We start from the raw sequence: 26809 nt of genomic DNA, 5'->3' as shown, positions 1-26809 counted from the left end.
CCCATCCATCAGGGGTGGGGTGGGGTGGTGACTTACTGCCACAGGAGATGATCGGACTGGGCAAGCCCAGCCGTGTGTGATGGGAGGAAGAGAACTGAAAGGGCAGGATGCTTGGGTTCATCCCGCCGGGTTGTCATCTCCCCCCTGGGTTTATCACCCGCTGCTAATTAGAGGCAGTCAGCTCTGTCTAATGTGGACAAGCCCTGGCTGCATGCTTGCAAGTAGGGAAGACATGGCTTGCCACGTCCAGGCGAAGGGCTCTCAGATGTTCGAACTCAGCTCGTGTCCTCAGGAGTTCGCAAGCGAGCGGGGCGAGGGTGTGGGGAAATGTAAAGGGCAGCAAAAGAGAGACAGGCTCTGCTGGAGCAAGCACAGACCAGAGCCAAGCTTTTCTTCTGGCAGCTGGCACCAGACATTCACAGGAGGAATATTTTTTTTTCTTTTTTTTTTTTCTTTTTTTTTTTTTTTATTTCCCCTCTTGAAGTGGCCTCAGTGGGCCCTGGAGGGGAGAAGATTATTAAAACCTGATATGTCCCCTCTGGTCCTTCCCATGTGGCCAGCCCCAAAAGGTTGCAGATGCTTTCCCACCTTTGCTCACTGTCCTGCCTGCCAGGAACTGCAGACCCCACCCTTCACCGAGCTTTACCCCCAGGACCCTTTCCCTGGATGGAGGAAGAGGAAGCTGCCCACAGCATCCCGAGGATCCCCCCAATGTATTCTTCACTTCTGGGGAGAGCCGATGACACAGCTGGGGCTGACACCGCATGAGCCATGGCAGGGTGGGGAGGAATCTCGGACGAGATACAAGGAACAGGAAGGACCCGCAGCGCAGTTTGGTTTGGCAGCCCCTGACAGACAATAAAAGGTCAGGCTGCAGAGGAGCTTGTTTTGTTTTTTTATTTCCCTGGCTTTTGTTCAAGGCTGCGTCCTTAAGGATGGGATTCTCTACCCTGGTGGCAGGCTGAGAGCATGGGTGGGCGGCTGGCTCTTTGTGCTGGTGGGTTTTTTAGTGCACAAACAATTTTGCTCGAGTGCAGGCTGCAAGAGGAGAAGGCTGGGGTGGGTGTGAACTCAGGCTGAAGTGGTGGAACTGTGCACCAGGATCTGGCTTGGTACTAGGTCCAAAATCTGAAGCATCTTCTCTTTCACATGGAAGTTTTAGGTGTTTCCAGGGGCCCTGGCAGAGCAGGAATTCAAACACATATTGTGGAAGAAAAAATGAGGCCGGTCCCTTGCCAAACAGCCCCAAGCAAAGCCTGAGATGAGGGTCCGTATCGAAAAGGTCATGTAAGGTTTGACAGTGTAGTTCAGTGGTCTCAGCAGGTCAGCTGTTTCACCCCTTGATTTTGGGTAGGGCTTGATGTTTTAGAAATAGTGCTGTTGCTTCCTAAGCTTCTCAGGGCAGGGACAGCTTCTTACAGCTGTGCATTGCACCCAGGCTGATCCCTGCTGTCCTGCAGCCCAAGGGTCGACGACCACAACATGCTGCTCTCACACAGAAAGGAGTTTGCAGGGTCACCATGGCTGTGCCGCTCTAACAGCTCAGAGAGGTGAGTTAAGCTCTCATCCGGAGTGTCCTGCCAGGATCCGTGTAACCACCTCCTCTTTTTGGCCACTGTGCAGGGCCACAGGGAGATGCAGTGAGCCCCCGTGAGCTTAGATGCTGCCGTTATCTCTATCTTCTACCTGACCTTTCCTAAAAAATTCAGGATGCAATAAGGAAACCTGTTCTTGGATGTAGAGCAGCAGTTTCAGTCTCAACCCAAGCAAGACTAGAGCTCGGTTCCTTGGAAGATGCATGGGCCAGTATCTTCTGATCTCCGGTACTGGTACTAATGTGGTGCTAAGCCTCAGGAGCCTGCTGAGCAGCTCAGCTGTCTTTGCGGGCCAGACATGTCTAGGGGTGATGTCAAGCTAATAATAACAGGCTGATTGTTAATAATAACAGTCTGATCTAGAATCTGATTCATGAAAGCATAAAGAACAGGAATATAATAAATACCAGTCAATGTGGTTTTATGGAAAAGGGGTCTTGTACCAACTTGATGATATATCATCATAATTTCATTCTTTTAGAACATAAGGTTGGTTCATATTCATAACTGCATATGCAACAGGCCTGTAAAATACTAGATTTGTACAGTGTGACATTGCAGTGGGAGAAAAAAGCACCATACATCAGCAGAGCACGTGTTAAATGAGCTAAGAGTTGGCTGACTGACAGATCTCAAAAAGTGGTGATCAATGGGGAATTGCTAGTGACTGGATCTGTTTCTTCAATGGAAAATCCTGGGCCCAAAGCCATGCAGCTTTCTCCACTAGTGAGCTGGAAATGAAGGCTCCCTGAAGAAGCTGAAAGGGACGAAAGTGAGGTGGACCAGGACAGCCAGACACAGGTACTGGTCAGTCCCTGTTGGTATGCAGCCATTTCCATGCAGACTTTAGCTCAGCCAGCTGGAAAAGTGGTGGGCTGAGGGATCAAAGTACAACAGGCTGTGGCTCAGCATCTTCACTGCGTGATGGATCACATGCTGAGAGCTCGTGGAGCCAGAGACATCTCTTTGCAGGGCTTTGCATTTGGTAAACCTGCATCCCATGATAGAAACACTCTCAACAGAAAACTGATGAGAGATTGCGTACAGGATGCATGTAGGGAAGTGATTTAACAGCTTCAGATGGAGTCTGAAATCGGGTACATCATATATTTCTGGTGTCCACACTTTGGAGGGGATAGTGAGTTGTGTATGTGGGGAGCACACAGTCTAGACATAATTCCTTCTACAGCTATGGATGCCTCAACCCTAACAGAAAGAGCTGGAGGAGATAGTTACAGCGTCAGGAGAAGATGCATGCCCCAGAGGCTGTATCTTTTTAAAGTCTCTTTTAGTGATCCAGTTTTGTACCCTATGAGCTATAAGATATTATTTTCTTCCCTGGGATCATCATAGGACTACAGGATAATTTGGGCTGGAAAGGACATCAGGAGCTCTCCTGACCTATGGGGGTCACCCCAGTTGCTCAAAGCTTTATCCTGAAACCCTTCCAGGATGGAGACTGCAGATATGACAAGCTGAGCAACTGCAAGCAGAAGGACTCAGCTTCAATTCCCAGGTGTGTTACTTGGCTACAGCTGGGGTAGTTATAGACATGTGTCTCTGCGCTACATGTTGGCTCCTTCAGCCTAGCAGATTTGCAACCCAGAAAGAGCCCCAAAATGTTTGGCCTTGGTATTTAACAGCACCAGGTGAGTTTTTGTGATAGCCCTTTATCACAGCCCTGTTTTGAGTGCTGAGCATCCATCCACTGAAAACAAGTGCCTTGAACTAGTCACCCATAGCTGCCCAAGTGCTGCAAAACAAGTCAATGTTGTTTGTCTTAAAGATTAAAGCTCATTTAAATGCATTGCTTCTCCCTGTCTCCACCTGATATCCAGACAAGATGCCCTGGCTTAGGTGAGTCAGTCCCTGGCTGAAGTCAGCAGCACTTCCAGCCTCACAGTTATCTCTGCGAGGCGGAGGCAGCTCTTGCATCGAGCTTCTCCCAGCCAGAGCTGTCAGGTCTCTAATCCTCTCCCACCCCCGATCCTTGCACTGGGCCCCAGCTTGGCTGTGACACGTCCTTGGAGGCTGCCCAGTTGCTGTGGGAGAGCCGCGCAGCCTTCTCTGCTCTGCGAGCCCCAAGGAAGATGTTGCAACAGAAACCAGCACCTGCAGCCAGGGAAGGGCATTTTCCACAGCCGCTGCTTTTGCAGGGAACTCCCTGGCTGTGTGCAGCACACGTAGCTCTCTGGCAGGATGCGGGAGAGGCTGTCAGTTGAGGGATTTTTTTCTTTTTTTTTTTTTTTTTTTATTTATTTTATTTCAAGGATGCGCTGACAAAGCTCCAGGTGGCTGTTTGGCAGCCACGCTTTTGCCTTGGCTGCTGACGCCAGCAGTGAGTGACTCAGCCCTTGCCAGTCTCTGTGCAAGCCTCTTCCCTCCTGCCATTCAAACGTTTGCTCTGCCGGACAGTTAAAACAAATTCTGTCCTGAGGTCCTGCCCAGTGAGCGGCTCAGGCAGGGCGGCACAGCTCCTTGCTGTAGTCATGTCATGAAGCAGTGATTTGCAGAATCCTCTTTCTGAACTGTGGGGGTAGTCGTGTAAATCTGGGCAGAGCTTCCCTTTCCCCTCCTTGCTCGGTTTGCAGGAAAAGCTCCCAGGGCAAAACCCACCCCTGGTGATCCACATTACTGTACCTTTGCCAAGCAGGGCCTAATTCCCCGCTCTTCAGCTACATTTGTTGCAAACATTTTAATTTTCTTCCCAACCCAAGCTCTGCCCTACATTTTCATACCTACGAGCATGGGAGTTTCCAGGTGCCCCAGTGCAAACAGGGCAGCACCTCCCACCCTTGCGTGCCTGGCACCCAGACCCACAGGGTCCCCCAGATCCTGGGAGGTGAGACCTTCACCCCCCACAGCCTCCCAAGATTGCACAGCCTCTGCCTGATGGTGCATGTCTCCCTGGGCACAGAGGGAAGCTGGAAGGTCCCTTTCTGACAGCACGATGTCCTCAGGTTGCAGAAGGACCGATCCCAAGCAGGCTGGCAGGAGCAGTGGTGAGAGCCGTGCTGTGCCCAAGAGCAGCGTTGGCTGTGATAGCCAGCAGCAGTCTAAAACAAGCAAGGAAAGGTTTCATCATGGCTCAGCACGTAGCAAACAGGGAGCAAGGCAACCCTTACAAAGCATTTTTTATCCAGTCTCATGAGCCTGGACTATGGCTGATCTAGGCTTTACTGAAGACCCTGCAACATTTGCCTCCACAGCTCCGCAGGGAGCTGACTTTCTGAGGTGGGTTAGTAACATGAGTTAGGGGGAGTGCTGAGCCGTGGGTCATCTCCCAAGGCTTTGGGTCTCTCCAGTGTGGATGTCTCTATGTGAGCCGAGTGTCTGGGGTTCTTCTGTGGTGGTGAAGCTCTGAAAGAAGTGTCCATGACAGGATGAGGTCGGTCCCTCCTGAATACCTAGTATTGATTCTTTACTTGATCTCTGCTGACTGGAAAGGGAGCCCGGGATGACATCACACTGTGGGCACCCACCTTCAGGTGGGTGGATCTCACTGATTTTGGTGTTGGCAGGATTGAAAGTACTGCAATACGTGGCTGTGATAGGGCTTGTAGGTACCCACCTCCTCTGCTGGGAATGGGCTAACGCACTGCAGAGCATGGCATGAGTTGGGAAGAGATTCCAGGACCTGTGAGCAGCCAACTTAGACCTTTCCAGAAAACTCAAGTTTGACAGACTTTCATAGTGCTCCTTTTAGGGAGGGCAGGAACATAGAGTCAGGATCTGGCCTGCAAAGGGGTGCACAGTTTTTGGTGACAGAGGGCAAGGAGGAATGCAGGCAGGTAGGAGACAGCATGTACAGGCAGGAGCACGGGCGGGTGTTTCTCCAGCACATGCAGCTGTGTTCGGAAGTCCCCCTGGCCCTCCTGGTTGGGAGGTGAGGCAGCAATTACGCTGATTGAAGGCCAGGTTGATTATTGCACAACAGTGGAGGCAGTGCCCCTTGCAGCTGCATGGTTCAAAGCCTGCAAGGAGATAAGGATCTGCCTTGCAGAGCACTTGGGGAGCGCTAGGGCAATCCAAGGACAGCTCTGGCCACGCCACCCTGCTGCAGCCCTCACCTCTTCCAAACTGGCATCTTGCTGAGCCTACAGCAGAAAGAGGGGAGTTTCCTTCCCCCTTCCCCACTTACCCCACCCAAGGCCTTGTAATTACTCAGGAGCTCACACAATTAGTGTCAGCTTTCCTTGCTTACCAGCCTGTTCATGCAAGCTCCTGCTCCTCAGCCTCCATGGAGACTCTGGTCTTTGCCTTCCTGCCTTGGTCATGGAGGGCAAAGTTAAAAACCCAGATGGCTTCATGAGCAAAGCCTATTTTTTTGTCCAATGGGTGGTCTCTGCCAGTGGTGAAGGACTGAGAAGACCTCCAATGGGTAGGGTGTGTGTAATGTCTCCTCTGGGTGAACTCTTGGGTATCTAACCAAGGTTAGGTCATGCTCTACTGGACATACCACTTAGGTCTTTATCTGCTTTTTTCATTGGTCTTGTAGGAATATGGTGGTGTTGGGAGCTCTCATGCTCTGCGGGGTTAAATCAGTGATTGGATTCAAATTCTTGGCATAGAGAGATGGACAAATGGGCCTTACAAGCCCTGTTGCAAGTAGTTTAATCGAGACTAACACTGAGCTATCAGACTGGCAGTGGAAATGTAAAGAAACCTGATCACACTCCTGAATTTGAAGCAGTAATGTCAGTGCCCACCTTGCCGTAGCCTTGAAGCAGCTTCCCATGCAGCAACCTACCGGCCTGTGCCCCCTGCCCCTAACCCAGGGCTGAGCTGGTTGAATGTTTTCCCCTGGAAGAGCTTTGCTATGGACAACACTCACTGGAGAGGGTCCAAAGCTTCCCAAGATCCGATGGCTCTGTTGAGCTGTGTTGGTTCCCAAAAGCCCACCTCTTCAGCAGCCTGGCTGGTATGTTACAGGGCCTGGTTCCTCCAGGAGTCCCAGCTATGGGGCAGGACTGGGGTGTCTGGAGTTGGAAATGGATGGTGAGAGTGGGTAAGTAAAATCCGCTTCCAAATCAGACTTCTTTTCCTAGCAGGCCCTTCCTGTAGAAAACACCGAGTCTGGGTCATTTCAGCCTTCCCGCCCTCCCAGGCAAGGGAAGCTGTTTTCTGATACATGACATGTGCCAGTTCCCGCAGAGATGCTGAGATACCTGCCATGTCTCCGAGTGTCGCATGTCCTGCCTAGGTCAGTTGCCTCCACAGTTTTAACTTGCTCAGTTGGTTCTAAGCCCGAAGAGCTTGGCTGGACCACAGCTAGACATAAATCATTAGTGGGGTTAGGGATAAAAACCACATTACAAAGGTCATTGTCCCATCCTGACCTTGGATGGGACAAAATGCTTGTCCTGTTCTTAGAACTCCTCCAAGGGCTTGAATACCACGTCCTCCCTCCAAAAGTCCATTTCACCATCAGAAACTCTAACCCTAATGTTTAACCCGGCTCCTCCCTGCTGGTGTACTGCCCAGTCTGCCCAGTCTACCTTCCTGAGTGGATTGCGATCTACATGTGTTGCTCAGCTAGGAGACACTGCCCCGAGATAGTCACTGAGCTCTCCACCTTGTACATTTAGCTGTTAAACTGGTCTATCATAGGAGAAGCAGCGAGAGAGGGAGAAGCAGCCATCAGATCTCCAGCCACAAGATCTTCCTAACCCAGGTGTCCCTGGCAGGCGTGTTTGTGCTGGTGGACAATGTGTATTTAGAAGTTGGTTCCTCCCATTGCTGCTTCATGCCTGAGCCCAGAGAGGCTGGTCACGGTCAATCCAGGTATTTGGTGTATTTCTGCTACAAGGGTTGCCCACTGCATAGGTGACCTCAAGTAGTCAGGTTCTAGCACGCTATGAGTTATTAGCTATGGCCCCTTGGGGAGCCCAGCAGGGGCTTTCAGCTGGACCACTTGCCCAACAGCACCCTACAGCTTTGCTGTGGGGACAGCTCTTTCCATGAGGAAGAAAAGGCATCTCTGAGACTTACAACATCTTTTATCCAAGTACATCAGTTGCCACACTGGTCAGGATCAGGGTGGGTGTGGGGTCTGCTTATGTCAGCTGTTTGATGATGAAGTATGTACTTAAAAAACATGACACACTTTGGTAAGCGAGCAATGCAATTAACTTACTCAGCCAAGGCAAGTCCACTGCTGCAGACCAGCTCACAGCTGACAGACCCTCCTCTGAAGAAGACCTTGCTTGGACTGGAAGTAAATGCTTGTGATGGTTGGACTTTCTCTGGCAAGGTGCTGGCTCCTGACCCTGCAGTGATCACGGTGGCTGTGCTGGAGGCCTGCTGGAACTGGGGGGCTGCCTGGCCTGGCCATCACTGCTGAAGACCTGCATGACGTTTTGCTAAGGGAGGGCTGGAGATGGAACATACAGTGAGTATCCTGGATGGAACAGAGACCAGCCCATGGGGAAAAGGGCTTTATGTGAACATCTGGAGCCCTGGGTGCTCCCTCAGCACTTGCCTTAGCACTGGGCATATCACTTTTCTCTGCCCTGGGCTCCACTTTATCCAATCTGTCTGCGACCCATCATCTAATTGCAGTAGGTCCAGCCCTTTCCTAGCCACCTCTGTTGTCTGTTGTGGGAGCTTCCAGGAAAGGAAAATGAGATGAGAGGAGGGAAATAACCCAGGGAATGGCTGGGACACATTTGGGATGGGACAGGAGTGGGCTGAGATCTTCAGCCAAGGGGAGGCAGCAGGACCCTTCCCCCCTCCCCCTTCCCGTGCACCCTTCCACTGTGCCTTGACTGGAGTTCAGCTCTGCCTTTGCTTCCCCCATTAGCAGCACCACAGCACACAGGGATGTACAAAACAGTGAATGCTTTTTATTTTGCTGCTGGAGTGTAACCACCGTAATTTCATAAAACTCAAAAAAAAAGAGAAGTGATTACTTAAAAGGCATAATTTTTTTTTTCCTTTTTACACAAGACCTAAGTAAACAGACAAGTTTCTTTTTAAAAACGTTATAAAGTGTCAAGATCCTATACCTCATCTGCATATTCAAAGTGATGCTGTCTGATACAAAAAGCATTGGGTATAATAATTTAGCTATGGCTCAGACCGAAAAAAGAAAAAAAAACCAAACAGTCATCTGGGCTTAATCTACATACTACTACGATTGCCCACGGAGTTAAAAAGGAAAATATGCAGTTCTTTGTTGCACAGAAAGAAACAGCAGGGATGTCCAGAGTTCACTGGGAGATCATTTTCTAAGGGGAAGCTGAGTGCGGCGAAACACCCCCCTCCCCGGGAATGTCTGCCAGAGCCTGCAAGCAGGACCCCAGCCGGCCCGTGACCCCCCTGCTGCACAAAGAAACCAGCCACATTTTTCTCCCACCAGACAGTATCCCATCCAACTCCACCCGCCAAACTGCACCTACCCAGCCTGCTGGAAGCAAGTAAGATGTAAGACCCTAGAAACAGCATGGAAGTCACGAATCTCCCTGTGTGCTTCCCCACTGGGACTAATAAAAACCAAACAAACCTAATGAAAAAAAAAAAAAAAAAAGAAAACGACTCGTTCTATTGTAGATAGAGCAAGACTCTTTGCTTCCTCAGGAAATCTGTTACTCATAAACCTCCTCATCTGAAGCTCACAGCCTAAGCACCAGAGCATCAGCCTTACTGCAAGACTCATAATATGAATTTACAAAGGCAAAAGTTTTTAAATACGCATCACCAGACCTTTCTCAAATAAAGCGCTGCCCATCTGCGATGGCTGTGTTGCCTTCCTTCCCACTGCTGTCCCCACCGTGTGCTCCAATCTGACTGACAAACATGGAGAACAGAAGTGACATATAAGCCTCTTAAACAACATGCAGATAAGGGCACACCTGTGCCACCGGTGAGAGGACACAACTATGAATTCTTGCTCAGACTTATTCCCCCATATGAAATTCAACCATGATCGATTCCCGGGCAAAGCCTACAAGCTCTTGGTTTGATGCTTAGGGCATCTCTGTTTTGACATCCTTTGGGTCTAAATCACCAAAGCTCTTGCTACCGGTTTGGAGCCCTGTCCCTGCAAACTATGGAGAGATGACAGCTTTCCATGGAGGAGGTGAGGGAGGTGGATGGAATGATGAGGTATAAAACTGACTTTGTCCTTTGCTTCTGAAGAAAAAGGCAGGGTGAGGTGGTTGGTTTGTAGCCAAAGCCATGGGGGTGTCTGTTGCTTATGACGTCTGCCAAAACCCAATGGAGGCAAATGGAGCAATAACAGAATTGGCAAATACATCAGATTTTTTTTCAATATCTTGGCATCTGAGGTGAAACAAGATCAGTGTACAAGGAGAGACCCCAAAAGCAGCCCAAACCATAAGCCCTTGGCTGCTTAGGCTTTGCTCTGGTGCTATGCGTCTACTGAGCTCCAACATTCCCTCTTCCCCAACTGTCCCAACATTTCTGTGAAGGAACTGGGCTCTTTGTGAATTTTTTTCACCCAAAACCTGGTTGGAAGACCCCTCAATTTCCCCACCCTGTTAGGTTTCTGTAACCCTGTCTAGGCTGAAACATCAAGGAGCTGGTACCTCAGAGGTAGGAGCCCAAGTCTGTATCAAAAAAACCCCAAATATTTGGCAGTCCAACCCAGAGAAAACTTGGAGTGGGTTCAAGCCTTCCATGAAAGGACAGCAGCACCTAGGCTGCTGAGGTGTCCTGTCTATGGGTGGTGACAGCAAGTTCCGGGACAGGAGGGAGATATCCATTAAAAAAAGAAAAAAGAAAAAAGAAAAAAAGAAAAAAAATAGGACAATTAAATTAGCATGGTTTTGGGGTTTTTTTGCAGTGACTCATAAAACTGGAGAGTATCAAGATGCCACTCTGCCAGCCAGAGGTGCTCAGGTTTTGGCCACATGGATTGTAACCGGCCAAGGACTACCCTTACACTAGAAGCTCCCCTATTTTTAAGGTGGATGGGTTGATGCTACATAAAGCGAAGGAGCACTGCGAAGCCTGTCCCCCTCGTGTTCCCTCTAACAAGCCCACTAAGCCGAGATCTGAGTGTACTCTCATCAGAGCTCGGCACTGAGCATTGCTACTATCAAACCCTGCATGCAGGAGGCGGCGAGTTCCAATCGCCAAAGGAGGCTGAATTCAAGCCCCGCTGTCCCCACCCCAACCCCAACTCACAAGCATCGTGGCTGAAGCCTTGGACCGCTTGCCCTGGGCAACCTGCCATGCAATGCTCCCAGGAGCATGGGTGAGGAAACCATCTCTTCTTCTCACCAGGGCAGAAACACCTCCAAGCTTGCAAGGCGGTGGTTCCCACTGCTTTATCCTAAACTCTGCGCAAATCATGGCACAGCCTGTTATGACTGGGGAGCACACGGGACCGCAAGGTCCTCTGGCTAAGAGGGATTTGGGCTGTCCCATTGCAATGCCAAGCCACCTCCTTTTGTCCCCGGGGATGAAGCAGCACCTATTTTAGCAGCAGGACACACCCGGACAGTAAGGGAATGGTGACCCACCCAGCATGACTGCTGTGTTACAGGATTAGGCCTTCCTATCAGCCCCACTGCTCACCCTTGCCAACAAACACACTCTGACCACTGCCACCCTTCCCACGAGGCACGGGAATCAACAGTCTGGAATGGGGTAGGAGAAACTCAGGGGGCCAAGGGATGTCCCGCAGCGTGGAGGCTAGGACAGGCCCAAGGTCTGTGTTACAACAACTCTGGGGCCCTGTGTGGAGGGTCCCCACCTCATCTGTCACCAGAGCCCATGCCACGGGGTGGCTATCCCTGCCGTGCAGCCAGGCTGGCTCCTATCAGGAGAGGAGGAGTGGTGCTGGAAGTGGCTCCAAGCTCCTCCTCTGCCCACGTGTGGTGGCATGAAGCCATCCTCTACCCTTCTGCAGGTACTGAAGTTGTCTAATCCTCACCACTTATCCGAAGAGATCAGCCCTCTGAAGCAAATGTCTCTGGATAGTCTATGATTTGGAAGGCACACAAACCTCTGGAGATACCCAACACAGGCCACTGAAGGCATCTCAGGTTGGGTGTCCCAATACCACCAGACATTTTATGACTAGCCCTCCTTGCCCCAACAACTGCGATCCTCTGCAGCTGAGGGGGTGAGCAGCAGCGAGCCCAAAGGACACTTGAAGCATCCACTGGGCCACACGTATGCCCTGGTGACAGCGGATGGCAGCCATCCATGACTGAGTGCTGGGGATCGGTCTGAGGAGGCCATGGGTCACCTCCCTGGCTCCACTGGGAAGAAATGGGAGAAAGAAAGGCCAGAGGACGTGCGGAAGACAAACATATTTTTTTAAAAGTTTTTTTTTTTCTTTAATTAGCAAATTTCTTATCCTTGTCAAAAGAAAAAAAAAACCCCACAACCCCTATGTGCCCACCGCTCCAGCTGCTGCAAGCGTTCAAAGGCAGAAAGTTGAGAGATGTTTAATGTCCTGGCTCAGGGGCAGATCTGAGTCTACCCCACCAGGGCACGTGCCAGGGGATTCTGGGGTGCCAGGCGCTGTGTTACAGATGTGGGAAAGGCAGATGCAAAATTTGGTGATGTGCCCTTGCTAGGAGCACCCAAAATCCCCCAAGAAAGCTGAAGCCCAGCCCCTTGGCCAGGAGACACAGCAGTGGAGGACATGGACATGCCCTGAGATGCACACTGTGTTCCCAGGACACTGCAGCCAGAATGGGGGTTTGTGCCGTGGCTCAGTGATGGGTACATGACACAAGAGAACCCACCACCCCGTACACTGAATTTGGAAGCTATAAATAAGAGCACTCCACACTTTGGGGGACTCAGCGCTGACCCTGCACCCTGCCAAAGCTGGGTACCTCAAAGCCTCACCATGGTCCTCAAGTTTCCCAGAGCCTCTGCCTTTGCTGCAGCAAGCCCCCAATGAGCCCCATCTGCAGCATCCTGGCTGGCATCAAGGCAACAGGGAGAGGGTGATGTGGCACAGGGGTCAGGAGACACAGAATAGTGCTGGGGGACTTAGCTCAGCCCTTCCTGTGGCCAGAGGGCCAGCACCAAGCTACAAGCTGCCTTTACCTCTCCCTGCTATCACCATCTTCCCCCCTGAGGCCACTGCACCATCCCCACTTCTGTCCCCACTGCTACAGCCCTTATTTATAGGGAAGAGGTGGGAAAGGGTTTTTCTGGGAGTGCTCCAGCCCTCCTGCTCCCCATCCCTTCCCAACTGACACAGACCTGCCTGCATCACCCCAAACCAAGCACCCTTTGTCCAACCCTCTCAGTGCAATGGGAGGGGAAAGGGAGAAGGAGGAAGGCGATGAAGAACCGTCACATGAGCTCATTGCCTGTAACACCAAGAGTCAAAGGGTAGTGCTGCCTTCCCTCCTCAGGGCTGTAGCTGGAGAGAGCAGCCTTTTTCGGGGCTCCAGCAATACGACCGTGCTGTGGGTGCTGGAACACGCTGGTGGTGCTCCATGTCCCCCCACCCCAGCTCTGGCAGTGGGGCGGCGCATGAGGTGCACAGGGCTGGGCAAGGAGGTGAGGGGGTGGGATGTGTGCGAGTGCCCGGGTGTCTGTGTGCACAGATTTTGGCAAGAGGTCATTGAGGTTACATGATGCAGCATTTGTTCTTGTGGTTATGAGGGTCCTTAAATCGGAGTCTCTGCTTTGGTCGGTATTTTTCCAAGTACGTCAGCTGCTTGCTGTTGATGGCTCCTCTGCGCTTCCTGCGGGGACAGAGAAGACCCAGCACAGTCAGTGCTGTGGCAGGAGAAGACCTCCCACCCCACAACCACTTCTTTCAGGGTGCTGAACTGCCCTGTCTGTAGCACAAAGGGATTATGGAGGCTGCAGCCATGTACATTCTTCAGGGATGGAGGCGGGCGCTGACCCCAGCAGCTTTTCTCACTCATCAGCCCTGCAAGTCTCAAGACATGGACAGCTGGGAAGGAAACAATTGGGGCAGCTGCCAGAAGCAGGCTGCCCACTGAGAACCCCCCAAGATGCTCTCAGCTGCTGCCCCAGCCTCCTGCAGCCCTGATGCAAAAGCACAGGGTGCTTGATATCAGCACCTCCCTCTTCCTCCTCCAAAGAGAAAAGCAACCCTGTTGCCACCCCAAAAAACTGGGACATGCCAGACCTCTCTGTTCCATCAGGAGAGGGGCTGCTTTCTCCCCTAACACTGAAACACTGCTCGACTTACTGTCGGATGAACTGGATGGCGTCTTCATACTTCATCCCACTCTCGATCAAGGCCAGCGCAACAAGGACGGGAGCCCTGAAAGGCAATGGCAGCAGCGGTCACTCCCCAGCCACGTGGCCCAGAGACTGACATCCCAACTTGGGATGGGGGGACATGCCATGGGGCTGTAATGGTGGCATTGCAGACAACTGCCAGTGGTGACTTTTAGTTCGTAATTTCTTGTCATTTTACTGCAAGTGGTGCCCCAACCATGATTCTGGAGCAAGACCCCTGTGACAGGGCTGGCAGCTGTTTCCTGCTCTTCTAATGAGCACAGGGACTTTGGAGGCAAATCTATCGGAGAAGTGGATGTGAATACACATGCAAAACCTGACCTGTGCTGTGAGGAACAGCAAAATGCAGCAGCTCTCAAAAAGGATCAGCTCCCGGTTGCAGCGGCATTTTGCAGTATTTCCACGATGAGCTCTTTAGCAAAAGCAAAACAGCCACAGGGCACTGGCAGGACAGCACCGAGCCACCCAGATCCCCTCCAGCGCCCAGGGTTTGGCCATAAGAAGCACAAGAAGAAGCTCCGGCAGCAGAACGCCCCGTCAACACCTGTTCCCACTCAGATTTTACTGCATGCAAAAACCCTGCTCAAAGCGGGACCGGGGAAGGGAAGGAGCAGAGCGGGCATGGTTTTCCCTCTCCTCCCTTCATGGGTGGGGTGGCAGCTGGGGTGCCGGGCTCTGACTTACCGCCCCAGGCCGGCCACGCAGTGCACGGCCACGCAGCAGCCAGGGTCTTCACAGAACTTGGTCTTCAACAAGTTGAGCCAATCTTCCACTATCTTGCTGGGAGGAGGTGCTCCATCATCGAACGGCCAGTCCTGCGAGGCGGGGGCAAGGTCAGGGCAAGAGAGAAACACTGTCTGGGGAAAATCTCAGGGAGACTGCTTTTTACTCAGGGTGGTGGTGTTTGGGACCTTGGCAGTGGGGAGACAGATGCACGTGCCAGAAAGCAGGCTCACAGCGCAACTCTGTGGGGATGCAGCGGGTTCTGCGGCACCATCTGGCATGCAGGAATCCCCCAGCTGCTTTGGCTCAGGGTTTGCAGCCATACAAGCCTATGTTTGGGGTCCTCCCATCTCCTATGGAGAGTTTCAGCCTTGAGGAGCACCTACAGGATCTGCAACATGGTTCCCATGTCCTCCAGCCTCTGCAGACCAGGGTGGCCATCGCCTGCCTCCTCCCCATTCAGATGACCACAGATACCTTCGGGGCGATGCAACTCCCATCTTCCCCCGCAGCAGCTCCCGTCTAAATCCAGTACTTGGGAGCACAAAGCCACTTTGTAGGAAGTTTGAGCAAACGTGGCTTTGAGGTGGCTGAAATCTCAGGGCCTGACGTGGTGCTGAAATTCAGCTTGCTGCCACATGTGGTGGGGAAGCTGAACACAGAAATCCCAAAAGGATGCTCTGGGGACCCCCTAACGCAGCACTAGAGAGAGCCAAAAGGAGTGATACAGACCCCTCCAAATAGGGCCATTTAAACAGCATCCTTCAGGAAAGGCTGTTAAGGGGCACAAAAAACCCCCAAGCCCTTCTTCTTCTGCGCTTCATCCTCAAGCTGCAGGGACTCAACATCGGAGCTTGGTGACAAAGTGGGTAAAAGAGGTGCCGCATTAAGCATTCCCCAGTCCTAGGTTCTGCTAAGGGGGAAAAGTGTCCCGTGCCATGCCTGTGACTGCTGCAGCATCCTGGGAAAATGACGGTGTCTCCCCATGGGCACCGGCAGCCAGTTAAGGCTGCACACCTCTCCCAAAATGGGGATTTCTCTCCCAAAATGAATCTGGCAGAAGGACCATGGCCACTAGCTATGCAGCAGTGAGAGGCACAGGAGGGCAGCATCACTTGGAGGGGATGCAGCATGGTGAGCCCTGGTGTGTGGGAAGCACGGGGCCATAATCCTTGTATTTTGAGGAGCGAGTTACTAAGCTGCTGTGCTGGAGCCATCCTTGGTGTAAGATGGCAAAAGAAGCTTCTTCACTTCAGTGTTTGAACATCTAATGTGATTTCAGTTGGGCTTTGCTAGGAAAGGAGCACATTGGGCTTCAGAGCATCCTAAGGCTTGAGTCAGCGCACCCTGTGCAGCCTGCTGCCTGGCCTGCAAATCCATCTCCTCCCCACGGTGCCCAGAAAGCTTCAGCCATGAGTGCAGGTCACTGGGCTCACACCAGGGATGACACACCATGCCACAAAACCATCAAATCATACAATGGTTTGAGGTGGAAGGGATCTTCAACTATCATCTAGTCCATCGCCCCCACCATGGGCAGGGACATCTTTCACTAGGTCGGGCTGCTCAGAGTCCCATCCAATCTGACCTTGAATGTTTCCAGGGATGGGGCACCTACCACTTCTCTGGGAAACCTGTTCCAGTGTTTCACCACGCTCATTGTAACAAATTTCTTCCTTATATTCAATCTAAACCTATCTTCTTTCAGTTTAAAACTATTGCCCCTTGTCCTGTCACTACTGGCCCTGGTAAAAACTCTGTCTCCATCCTTCTTATAAGCCCCCTTTACGGGCCACAATAAGTTCACCCTGGAGCCTTCACTTTTCCAGGCTGAACAACCCCCGCTCTCTCAGCCTTTCCTCACAGGAGAGGTGTTCCATCCCTCTGATCACCTTTGTGGCCCTCCTCTGGATCGGGCTCGTAACAGGTCCGTGTCTTTCCTGTACTGCGGACCCCAGAGCTGGACACAGCACTCCAGGTGGAGTCTCACCAGAGTGGAGCAGAGGGGCAGAATCCCCTCCCTTGACCTGCTGGCTGTGTTACTTTTCATGCAGCCCAGGATACGGTTGGCTTCCTGGGCTGCAAGCGCACGTTGCTGGCTCATGTCCTGGTTTTCATCCACCAGTATTCCCAAGTCCTTCTCCACAGGGCTGCTCTCGGTCCATTCATGATATTGGGGGCTGCCCTGAGCCAGGTGCAGGACCTTGCACTTGGCCTTCTTGAACCTCATGAGGTTCACGTGGGCCCAGTCATCAAGCCTGTCAGGGTCCCTCTGGATGGCATCATCCATGATGGGTATCAACCACACCACTCAGCTTGGTGTCACCTGCAAAGCTGCTGAGGGTGTACTCAGTCCCACTGCCTACGACATTAATAAAGACATTGAGCACTACTGGTATATCAAACACAGTACGTCCATCCTGCACCATAAACCTTCCTACCCCGAAACCCACACAGTGTTGATTCTCCGGCAGGATTTATGCCCCATCTCCAAACTGCTGGAAGATCTGCCAAGCAGATGCCCATGGCATGGGACATCCACGTCTGGCACAACATGGTAACCACCTTTAGAGATTGCTCAGGATCCCCTGTGAAAGAGCCAAAAGCAGAGGACGGATCCAGAACACTCAGGGAGTGTGTCCAGTATGGGACCACCATACATGTGGGCACCGTGGCTGCGAATGCTGGCACCATGGGACACCACACCAGAGCCAGGCCTCACCTAGCTTGTGCCTCGTTCCCCAAAGAAAGGGACAGTGCATGCAGATATAAACTATATATAGAAATACATTTGATCCAGGTATATACAGAGATATCTCTATATCTGCATACATCTATCTATCCATAGACACAGAGGATAGAGATATATCTCTATACCTTATACCCTATATTGTTCCTATATAGTTATAGAAACATATAGAAGCTATATAGTTTCTATACAGTGTCTTCTGTAGTTTCTGTATCTAGGATATTGTTATCTCCCTATATAAAACATATCCTAGATACAGATATTTCTCTATATATGTAGAGAGGTATGCATATCCTAGATATAGAAACCTGGAGGACTCCAGTCAGAAACAGGGTAAAAGGCGGAATTTGATGTGTAAGTGAGCAGATATGGCATCCTACATACAGATTCTATAGGTAAGATACTATCTTTCTTTATAAGCTATCTATATAAAGATATAGCATCTGTATCTAGAGAGATACAGATGCAGATCTGTGTCTAAAGAGACACAGGATGTTTTATCTACCTATATCCTGTAGGATATAGGATATAGCGCTCGCTCTCTCTCTCTAGGATATACATTATACAGAGACAGCTATACAGAGAGGACCTACACACAGGACCACCCCAGGAGACATGAGGCACTCCCAAACCCTTTCCTAAATAATGAGCAGAGCCTCACCCTCCAGCTGGAGCTCAGCTCCCTGGCAGGGCAATCACGCCAGACAACATCTCCAATTACTTATCAGCCAAGATGCAGCGCAGGCAGCTGCCTGCTCTTCCTCCTTGCCTTTTCCTTGCTGCCTGCTCCCCTTCATCCCCCTGAGCTGCACCAGCCGGCTGCTGGAGCTGGAAGAGCAAAAAACCCGGCCCCCCACTCCCTGGATAAGATAAAGCTGGGGGTAACAGGAACCACGTGCATCTTCCACGTGGGATCAGGCGCTCTCATCCCCTGGATGCTTTAAAGCCTGAGCAACAGGCAGGGAAGGCAGCTGCCGACTGAACCGTGTGAGTCACAGTTTCGGGTGTGTGGGCAGTTCTTGCCTTTTTTTTAAAGCACCAGCCTGATCTCAGCCTGGGGAGTGGGGAGCTCGCCCCGAGGGTGAAGTTCAAATCCTGCTCCTGGGCAAGCGTGATGTCGCTTTGGTCTATCTGAAATGCAGGGTGTTTAGCAGAGCTGAGGGATGGGAGCATTTAAGCATGGGGAGAGCAGCCCCCCCAGGGCCCATCCTGCTGTGCACCTACCATGACGGTGATCCCGTCCTTCTCCAGGGGGGTCTTGTCATAGGTCACTTCGCACACTCGCACAACTGTGGTGGCACCATACTTCTTCAGGTCCTGGGGAGGGAAGGAGAAGGAGGGGTCTGAAAAAACCTTTTGAGTGAACCCAAACACATCTGAGCCCTGCTATGGCCTCATGGACCACTATGGACCATAAAAAAGCTCCCTGTCCCATCTCTGGACCCTTGAGCAACCCCCCTGTGGTCCATCCAGCCTGGGAAGTATAAGGAAATACGAAATCCCAGGGCACCATGGGATTTTTACCCAGCACCGAGTCACAAGCACCAATGGGGCTGTTTATTCTTAAGCCCCCGACAGCCACACCAGTAAGAACTTTACATCCCATGCAAAGAAACATCCCCACCACAGGTGCAAGTCTCCTTCAGGAGAAATTATTTGTGCCTGGCCGGGTTGCAACTCCCATGGCAGATATACACGGAGGTGGCTGCGGAAGGGGGGAGGGGGTTGCAGTGCACCCTGCAAATCTTGCAAATCGCTCAGGGGCTCCTTCTTGACCTCACTGCTGTATCCCATCATCACTCTAGTGTGCTGCAGGCTTGGGTGTGGGACTTGGGCTGTTTCCATCGTGGCTTGTTGCCTGCTGCAAGGATTGCCCCTGGATTATGTGCAGGCGTACCGGCCTTGCTGGGCACAGTGTGAGATCATCCCCTTCAATGATCCATCTCCTTCGTTCCCTGTGTTTGCTCACCAGACCACGGCAAACCTCCACACACTTGGCAGCTCAGCCAAAAATCTAAGAAGCTGGAGAAAAGAGGAATTTTTCCTCTTTCTCACTGGTGCTGTCCCCATTGCCTTGTAGGGTATGGGGTGGCTGTTCCCAGATCGCAACCACCTTCTGTGGCTCTCTTGAGCTGGTGGTGCTTCCACGTGTTTTTTTTGGATGTGCATTGGGGGGGGTTTCCTCGAGCTCACAAGGTGCCTCTGGTGCCAGTACACTGGACCTCAGCGCACTTCAGGTCTCAGGTAAAACCCTTTCGCCAGGCCCATGCACAGCCCCAGGTCCCACCACAAATGCAGTAACAACCCAAAATGGCTCCTCATAAGCAGAAACCGCTTGTGCTGGCTCATCTGAACCTGCAGGACACAGTGTTTTTCCCAAGCATTGATAAAAAGAGCAAGCTGAAGCCTTTTGCCGCCAACCATGGACACGCATCCATTAATCCCACCCCTCCAACTCCCAGCTACTGCCAGTGCTGGAGGCAGTGTTCCCAGGCAGGGCATCTTCACTGGCTCCTACAACACTGAGCCCCTCCAGCTCCTTTTGCAGCACCCTACAGACTCCATGCACTGGAAAGATGCGGGATATTTGGGATGAGAAGTCCTTGTTGAGGTGCTGGGAGATGCAGGGGAGGTTGCATGCATCCATGTGTGCCACTGCAAAGCCCCTTGATGTGATGTGCTGGTGGATCTGGCAGGGGATGCAACAGCAATGGCGAAACTTCTCCATCTCTGCCACACCCAAACGCCACACTTGAGGTCCTCCAAAACATCCTACCCCAAAAAGCGGGCAGTGATTGGACCCACTGCCCTGGGATGCCACCGGGGGCTCTGGTACCAAAGGGATGCACCACTGCTGCATCCTACACAGGATTGATCCCTGTTGCATCTGAACATCAGCTTTTAGTCCCAAAATGCGCAGCTGAGCCCCTGCGTTCCCCCTCCAGCCTCCCCTCCTTACCTCCAAGAAGGTGCTGAGTGTGGCATTGGTGGGGTTATGGGTGATCAGGAACCTCATGTTTTTGTAGCAGACCTCCACTGGTGCAGGGCGGTTCATCCGGGCCATGGTGGGATGGGAGGAGGATGAGGTGGTGCTGATGGTGGGAGAAAAACCCAACAAAAGTGTGGTGTGGAGGGGAAAAAAGACCCCAACAACTCCTCTGCACTTAAAAAATAAAAATAAAACAGGATCGAGAACTCAATATACAGATGTTGTGCAAATAATCCCAGCTCCTGGGAGCGTGCCTGATTCCTCGACACACTGCAAGCCCCCCAGTGTAAAAAGCCAGATGGGAAAAAATAATATTAATGGTAATAATAATATTATTAATAATAATAATAATAACAATAAAAATCCCTTTGCTGTAGTGTCGGCGTCCTCGGCGTGTGTGTGACGGTGTGTGGCTGCCGCCTCCGGTGCCGCACGCTCCCTTGCGCTCTAGAAAGGCCTCTGCATGTGGGGTGGTGGCGGTGGCGGGAGGGTGACCCCCGTCACGTTACCCCATCAGGGTATGTGGAGTACTTGGGGGCGGCACAGGGGGCCGGGAGCCTATGGGGCGGCGTCGGCGGCGTCCAGCAGCGGTCCCTCGCTGGGGCGATCCATGCACGGGAGCCTTGAATGGTTGAGTCGGAGGGTCGGGATGCCGGGCGAGACGAGGTGAGGCGGCTGTGCGCTGCTTCACAGGGCGGGCTGCTGGGGGCTGCGGGGCTCAGAGCTGCTCCTCAGCACCTTCATAAATCCCGGCGGAGAGCGAGGCTGCAGGGGAGGGAAAGAGAAACATGGTGGTGAGAGTGTTCTCCTCCCCAGGCTGGCTCCAAGGAAGCCCCTGGCTGGGACAGAGGGGACACGGTGCCCCCACATGTGCCAGCACCTGCTGCATCATATATACATACAAGCATCCCTGACCATGCTTATCTTTGCAGGAGACCATAGATTAGAAAGCCAGGTGGTATTTAAAGAAAAAGCCGAAATACCAGCTGAAAATCCGAAGTGACACTGGAAAGCTGGGGGAGGCAACTCACATTTCCCTGCAAAAGGGAAAAGCACATGGCAGGGAAGGGGCTTGCTCTCATGCCACTCAACATCAGCACCCAGCTGGTGTATTTAAGCACCCGAGCCATGTGGGCCGACTCCCCTGGCACCCACCCTGTCCCCCCAGACCTCACCTTTGTATCCCCGAAACGCACGGTGAATATTTCCACCCCAAACACAGCTCTCTGCCCGAAACCAGCCACCGCTCCCCCTAATCGGCCACATGCTCCTGTGCTGCTCGAGCAGCTAATGTCCACCAAATGCACCCCTAATGCTCTTAGGCAAACTAAGCCGCCTGCAAATGAGCTTTCTCGGGAAGGGGCGGGGGAGCAGAAGAGAGGGTTGTGGGTGCACTGTTTTGCCAACACTAGTGATGGACATGCCTCCCTGCTCGCTCATCCGCATCCCCATCACTGCTGGCACATTGCTCCCTATAAAGTACCCTGGCACTGCAACCCAGGGCATCTTTGCCTTCCAAGGATGGCAATGGAAAGAATTAAGAAAGAAAATCAATTCCCATTGTGGAAATGCCAAAAGCCAAGAGAGGACAGGCTCAGGGGGAGGTGAGGATGCTGCCAGCCCCGCTCAGAGCTGAGGGAAACCCAGCGCTTCCCCGGGTCGTTACCCTCCGGACTCTTGTTTTGAAGCTGGTCCCTTCCCCAGGTCAGCAGCTGCTTAGCGCCGCGTGGCCAGAGCCTCAAAATAGACCATAAGCACATAAGTAACCCAAGCCAAGCCAGCATGCACCCCCTCACCTCTCCTCCTGATGCCCCAGCACCCACAAACTTTCCCCTCTGTGTTGTTGTAGTGTGATGCAACAAGACACGGTGGGAGAAGGGAGGTGTGCTGAGAACTGACAGCTCACCACACCATCTGGGTGCTCTCACTAGGCTCCTCCATGCTCAAGCATCATTTACAACTGCTTGCTGGCTCCTGCATTGCCAGTGGTCTGTGGGAATAAAAAAATCAAATAGCAAAAAAACAAATAGCAAAGGGGAAAAAAGCCAGGTGAGGTGGCAGGGGAAAGGGGGGCTGTTCTCCTGAACATGCCCAGCTTGGCTTCTAAAATTGTGGACTTTCCCACTGGCAGGGCATTAATTATTTATTACTGGCAGCATGTGCAATCTCTGGTGCTCCCCCAGTGCACAGCGCATCTCCACGCCCATGGTTTTACAGCTGGGATTTTGGAAAGGAGCTTAGAGGGGGCTAGGAGCTAGGAAAGGGCCAAAACTCAAGGGGATTTCAGCACTGAGCCCTCTCCAGCTCCTCTGCACTCTTGCATACTGCTGTCCCCTGAGCTGCCCCAAACTCCCTTGTCAATCACGTTCTATCACTCCTCACTCCATTTTTTGGCTTGTAAAAAAATTGGGTAATGCTACCCCAGAGCCCTGCAAGGATGCTCTGTGAAATTCAAACCCTGCCTGGGCTGCAGAGGGTGACTGGGACACCCCCCCACACCCCCCCACCCCCCCACCCCCCGAAGCCAGTCCCCATTGAGAAAATCAAATTTTAGCAGCTGTCGGAGGCTGGAAGCTGGACTGAGGGATAGGAGCAAGGTGGGAGCTGCCTCCCAGCAACATTTTAGGTCTGATATCAGACAAAGCAGCTCAGCCTCCAGCTGATGCTGACCTCTCCCCAGCTCACCCTCCCCAGCTGGACCACGGCAGCTGGGATCTTTGCTCAAAGCTTGCAATGCTCCTGCAAGATGGGATAGGACACCCGCTTCCCCCAGGGCTTACTGTGCTTTTCCAGTGACTTCCCACCCATCACTTTGCTTGCGGGGTCTGCTCCCCGCTAAGATGAGCTCCCTGTGGCTGGGTAAGAAATGGTATCTCTAGAGGGTAATTTTGGGCTGGTTTGGGCTATGTGGCTCCTACAGGTGCAGCCAGCGAGCTGTGAGCCAGCACGGCCACAAAAAGAGCCAGCAACCCAGTGAGTGAATGTTCCCCAAGAAAAACCTGCTGCTAACCCCCTCAGCAAGCTTCTTCTTTCTTTCTTTATTCACTTTAAGGAAAAAGAGGTTAAAACCTCCAAAGGGATGGGAGGCAGGAGAGATGGGCAGTCACAGATGCCTGCTCAAAGGGAAGAGCTGTTGGAAAGCAGGTATTGCCCCAAATCATCCTTATGCAAAACCTGCTTCTCTGAAACAAAGGACCTGAGGATCTTCTGCTTTTCTTTTTAACGCTTTTGGCTCTTGGCTCTTTTGGCTTCCACCATGTTTAATGACACCTTGCATTCTGCCCCTTTGGGCTCAATACACTAGTATGAGAGGTGCCTGCAGTGCATAAGGAAAAGCAGCAAAAAATAACTTTTTGCCCTCCGAACAACTTTATACCCTGCTTTAACTGGCCGCAGGGTTGTGTTAAAACAAACTGTGCCTCATTTAACTGTGTCCTGGATTAAACCCACCCGCTGAGCAACCCCATGGGACCAGGAGCCACTGTAAGTACCAATGCCAGTATGGCATGCCAGGAGCAGTAGCTTGCTCCCCATCATCATCCAACACACGGTTCACGCTCCATTGGCGCTCTGGATCCCATATAATTTTTTATTGGCTTGGGCGTGTTCGCTGCCAGTAATGGAGGTTCAGTGGGAACTGCCTGCGTACGAGAACAGCGACTGCTCCTTTCCCAGAAGGTCTCCTCTCCAGTGGAAGTGTTTCAAGTATTTTGGCAATTGCATGTCCTGGCAATTCAGCCCCGAAGCTCATAATTCCCTAATGGATATTCAATCGCAAATCATCCCCAGCACTACAGGCTGCGATGCTGATCACCATATTAAGCATGATAGAACAATGTGGAAAAGGGTATTTCAGCTAATATTAATAACCTGCCAAGTGAATAAATATCTTTCTGACTTGAGCACTACAGGGGATTAGATGAAGCACGTGAGGATGCAGTAAGCAAGCCCTAGATGAGGATGCTCAGCACTGCAGCACTGGCCTTTCAGGCTCAAACCTGTCAGGGTGAAGCCCAATGTAGGAAATCCAGCATGGATGACCAGAGGAGCCAGGTACCCTGCTGCTATCATCCCCCTGTAATGCCCAGGGCTGGGGAGGGATGGGGACCACCTCCCTGCAACGTGCTCATCACTGCCACCCCAACATCTGCAAGCACATCTCAAAGCTTCACCAGCAACACTTGCCTCTGAATTTCCACAAGTATTAATGTGACACGGTGGGCTTCTTCTTTGCAAAGCCCCTAAAAGACATGCATACCGTGCAAGCCACAGTGACATTTTTCACCATAACTGTGGAAGGTTATGGTTCTTCCACAAGAAGTTGGCAACAGCCTGGCAAGGATCCAGGTGTGGCAAGAGAGCAATGGAGGGTGCTGCTCTGGGGGATGGGGACCACCAAGCCATCACCTCCCTGCCTACACCCCAAAGTGGAGGGGATCACGGGACTCTTCTAATTATTCTTTTGACACATGGCAGCTCCATTACACAAGCCTTGGGCTCATCCCAGCCATCCAGGGACAGAGCCTGCAGCAGTAGGGAGGAGGCTGCTCTTCCTCCCAGCACCTTGATGCAAAATAAAGACCAGGTCTTCTTTGCTGCAGTTAATGAGAGGGCTTGGCTGGAGCAGTAAGCGGATGCCAGACCTGATGGCTACACTGCTTGGTACTTGGGCTAGCGGGATGCAGCTGGTGAAGTCAGGTTCTCCTAAACACAGAAACTCCCCAAGCAAAGGAAGAGGAAGCTTTGCAGAGCCAAATTGTTGCTCCATGTGGGCTTTAGCGGCGGGACTTGGAACAAAGGCTCTTACTCATCCAAACAATATGTATCTCACCCATATATAAATATAGCTATCTTCCGAGTGAGCACATCTCACGTTCAAAGTTCACCTTCAGAAAAATCTAACAAAACACCCATCTGTGTTACATTTGCTCGACCTCTCTCCTGATTTCAGCCCATGTAGCAAGACACTGACCAGCCCTTTCCCCTTATGGCTGATCAAGTCCTACACTCGCTGCTCCCATTCCCACCTCCACAACAAGCACTTCCATAACCCTGAAAACTGAATACAAGTTTCTGAATACTCTCAGTTATTGCCACATAGCAGTTCTGCACACATCTACTACCACTGCCATGCGTGACCACCGTGAGCAGGTCCATGAGCCTTGCCTGCATGCATGCACACAGCGACCCGCCAGCACTACCAGCAGCACCACCACTGCCATCATTGCCACCAGCAGCACAGCCAGAGAGGATAGGTCCCAGGACACAGAGAGCCAAAATGCTGTCCCCAGCCCGTGACCGCAGCCAGGACCCAGCCAGAGGAAAGCCAACGTGCTGAGACTTCCTCCAGCCGCATCTGCACGGAAGGAAACAGGAAAGGTCCGGGAGGAGAGCAACAGAAACAAAACACCCCACAGGAGCCAGTATCTGGGGGCAGAGGCATAAGCGGCGACCAGCACATCCTGCTCCAGGTGCAGAGCTGGAAAGAGCAGACAGGGATGTCCTGGCAAGGCCATGCTGGGTACCATGGGGAGGCAGCGGAGGTTGCAGGATATCTGCTGCTAGGAGGAGAGCAGCACCCGGCATCGTCCGTCAGAGAAATGTTACAGGGGTTTTCCTCCAAGGTTATTTTTTTGTTTGCTTCTTTTGCTGCAGGGGATGTTTTCTGAGCAGAACGGCGAGGAGGATTATGATTGCACGGGGGCAGAGGGAGAGCAACGGGGAGCTCTTGGCAGCCCACCAGAACTGCAAGATAAAGCCCACCTGCAAGATAAACCAGGTTGTTACCTTCCTCCCGATCCTTTCTGGCACAAGGTAAATGCCAGCCAACATGTACACTTGCAAAACAGAGCCTACGGCCCCCAGTTTCTAGCTCCAGTCAGATTTAAGGAGTTTGGTGGTATACAGGCACCAGGGAAAGATGCTGGCGTGATGTCGGCGCAGAGACTGCAAGCAGGAGGCACTCAGACGACCATGAAAGAAGGAGGAAAGGGGAAGATGAGGCAGCAAGCCAGCCAGCCAGATAAAAAGAGCACAGTCTTCCCAGCACTGTGCAAGCTGGGAATGCACCACAGGCCCTGGTAACACGACAGACCCCTTTTTATCTTTTATTTGCACCTTTTTTCTTTGAAGAGAGGCTAAGGCATAGTATGGAAAGTGCCTAAAATGGCCCTCTGGGAGTTGCTTTTCCCTCTCACATGCTTTGGTGCTGGCCCACAACCTCGATGGGACATGGACCACAACTGACATAAGGATACCTGTGCTGGCCACTGGTGCCAGGGCTGCCTCTCCTGCCCAGTGATGGCGGGGCAATGCCCCAGGGGAAACACAAGATGCCCCAGGCACCCCTTGCACAGCCCTTTAGCTGCAATTTCAGGTTTTCCCCCTACACACAACCCCCAAGCAGCTCAAATCCGAGGTATGCATGGATGGCATTTTTTTTCAGCCTAACTCCTTGCACTGTAAGAGATTCATCCACCAGAAGCAGCTCATAAAACCCACAAAACCAAACCAAACGTTCAGCACTGGGGGGAAAAGGAC

General features: G+C 52.0%; 1 protein-coding gene across 5 annotated transcripts in view; it reads right to left on the bottom strand.

The window, feature by feature from the left end:
* Window positions 1-8420: 8420 nt before the first annotated feature.
* The window catches only part of PTP4A3 (protein tyrosine phosphatase 4A3), a 45946-nt gene continuing 27557 nt past the window's right edge, over window positions 8421-26809 (bottom strand). For 2 of the 5 annotated variants that reach the window (XM_080381096.1, XM_080381097.1), the window contains exons 2-6: window positions 20240-21034; window positions 18505-18597; window positions 14493-14623; window positions 13756-13830; window positions 8421-13279 (exon numbers count right to left, since the gene is read on the bottom strand). In XM_080381096.1, the coding sequence (XP_080237222.1) occupies window positions 13162-13279; window positions 13756-13830; window positions 14493-14623; window positions 18505-18597; window positions 20240-20344 (522 nt within the window). In that variant the 5' untranslated portion in view covers window positions 20345-21034 and the 3' untranslated portion in view covers window positions 8421-13161. The other 3 variants (XM_080381098.1, XM_080381100.1, XM_080381099.1) reach the window with 3 other exon arrangements.

The sequence above is a fragment of the Falco punctatus genome (genome assembly GCF_963210335.1).
Source record: "Falco punctatus genome assembly, chromosome: 3".
Lineage (NCBI taxonomy): Eukaryota > Metazoa > Chordata > Aves > Falconiformes > Falconidae > Falco > Falco punctatus.
Note: the sequence above shows the minus strand (reverse complement) of the source record. Positions and strands in the feature narration are given on the sequence as shown.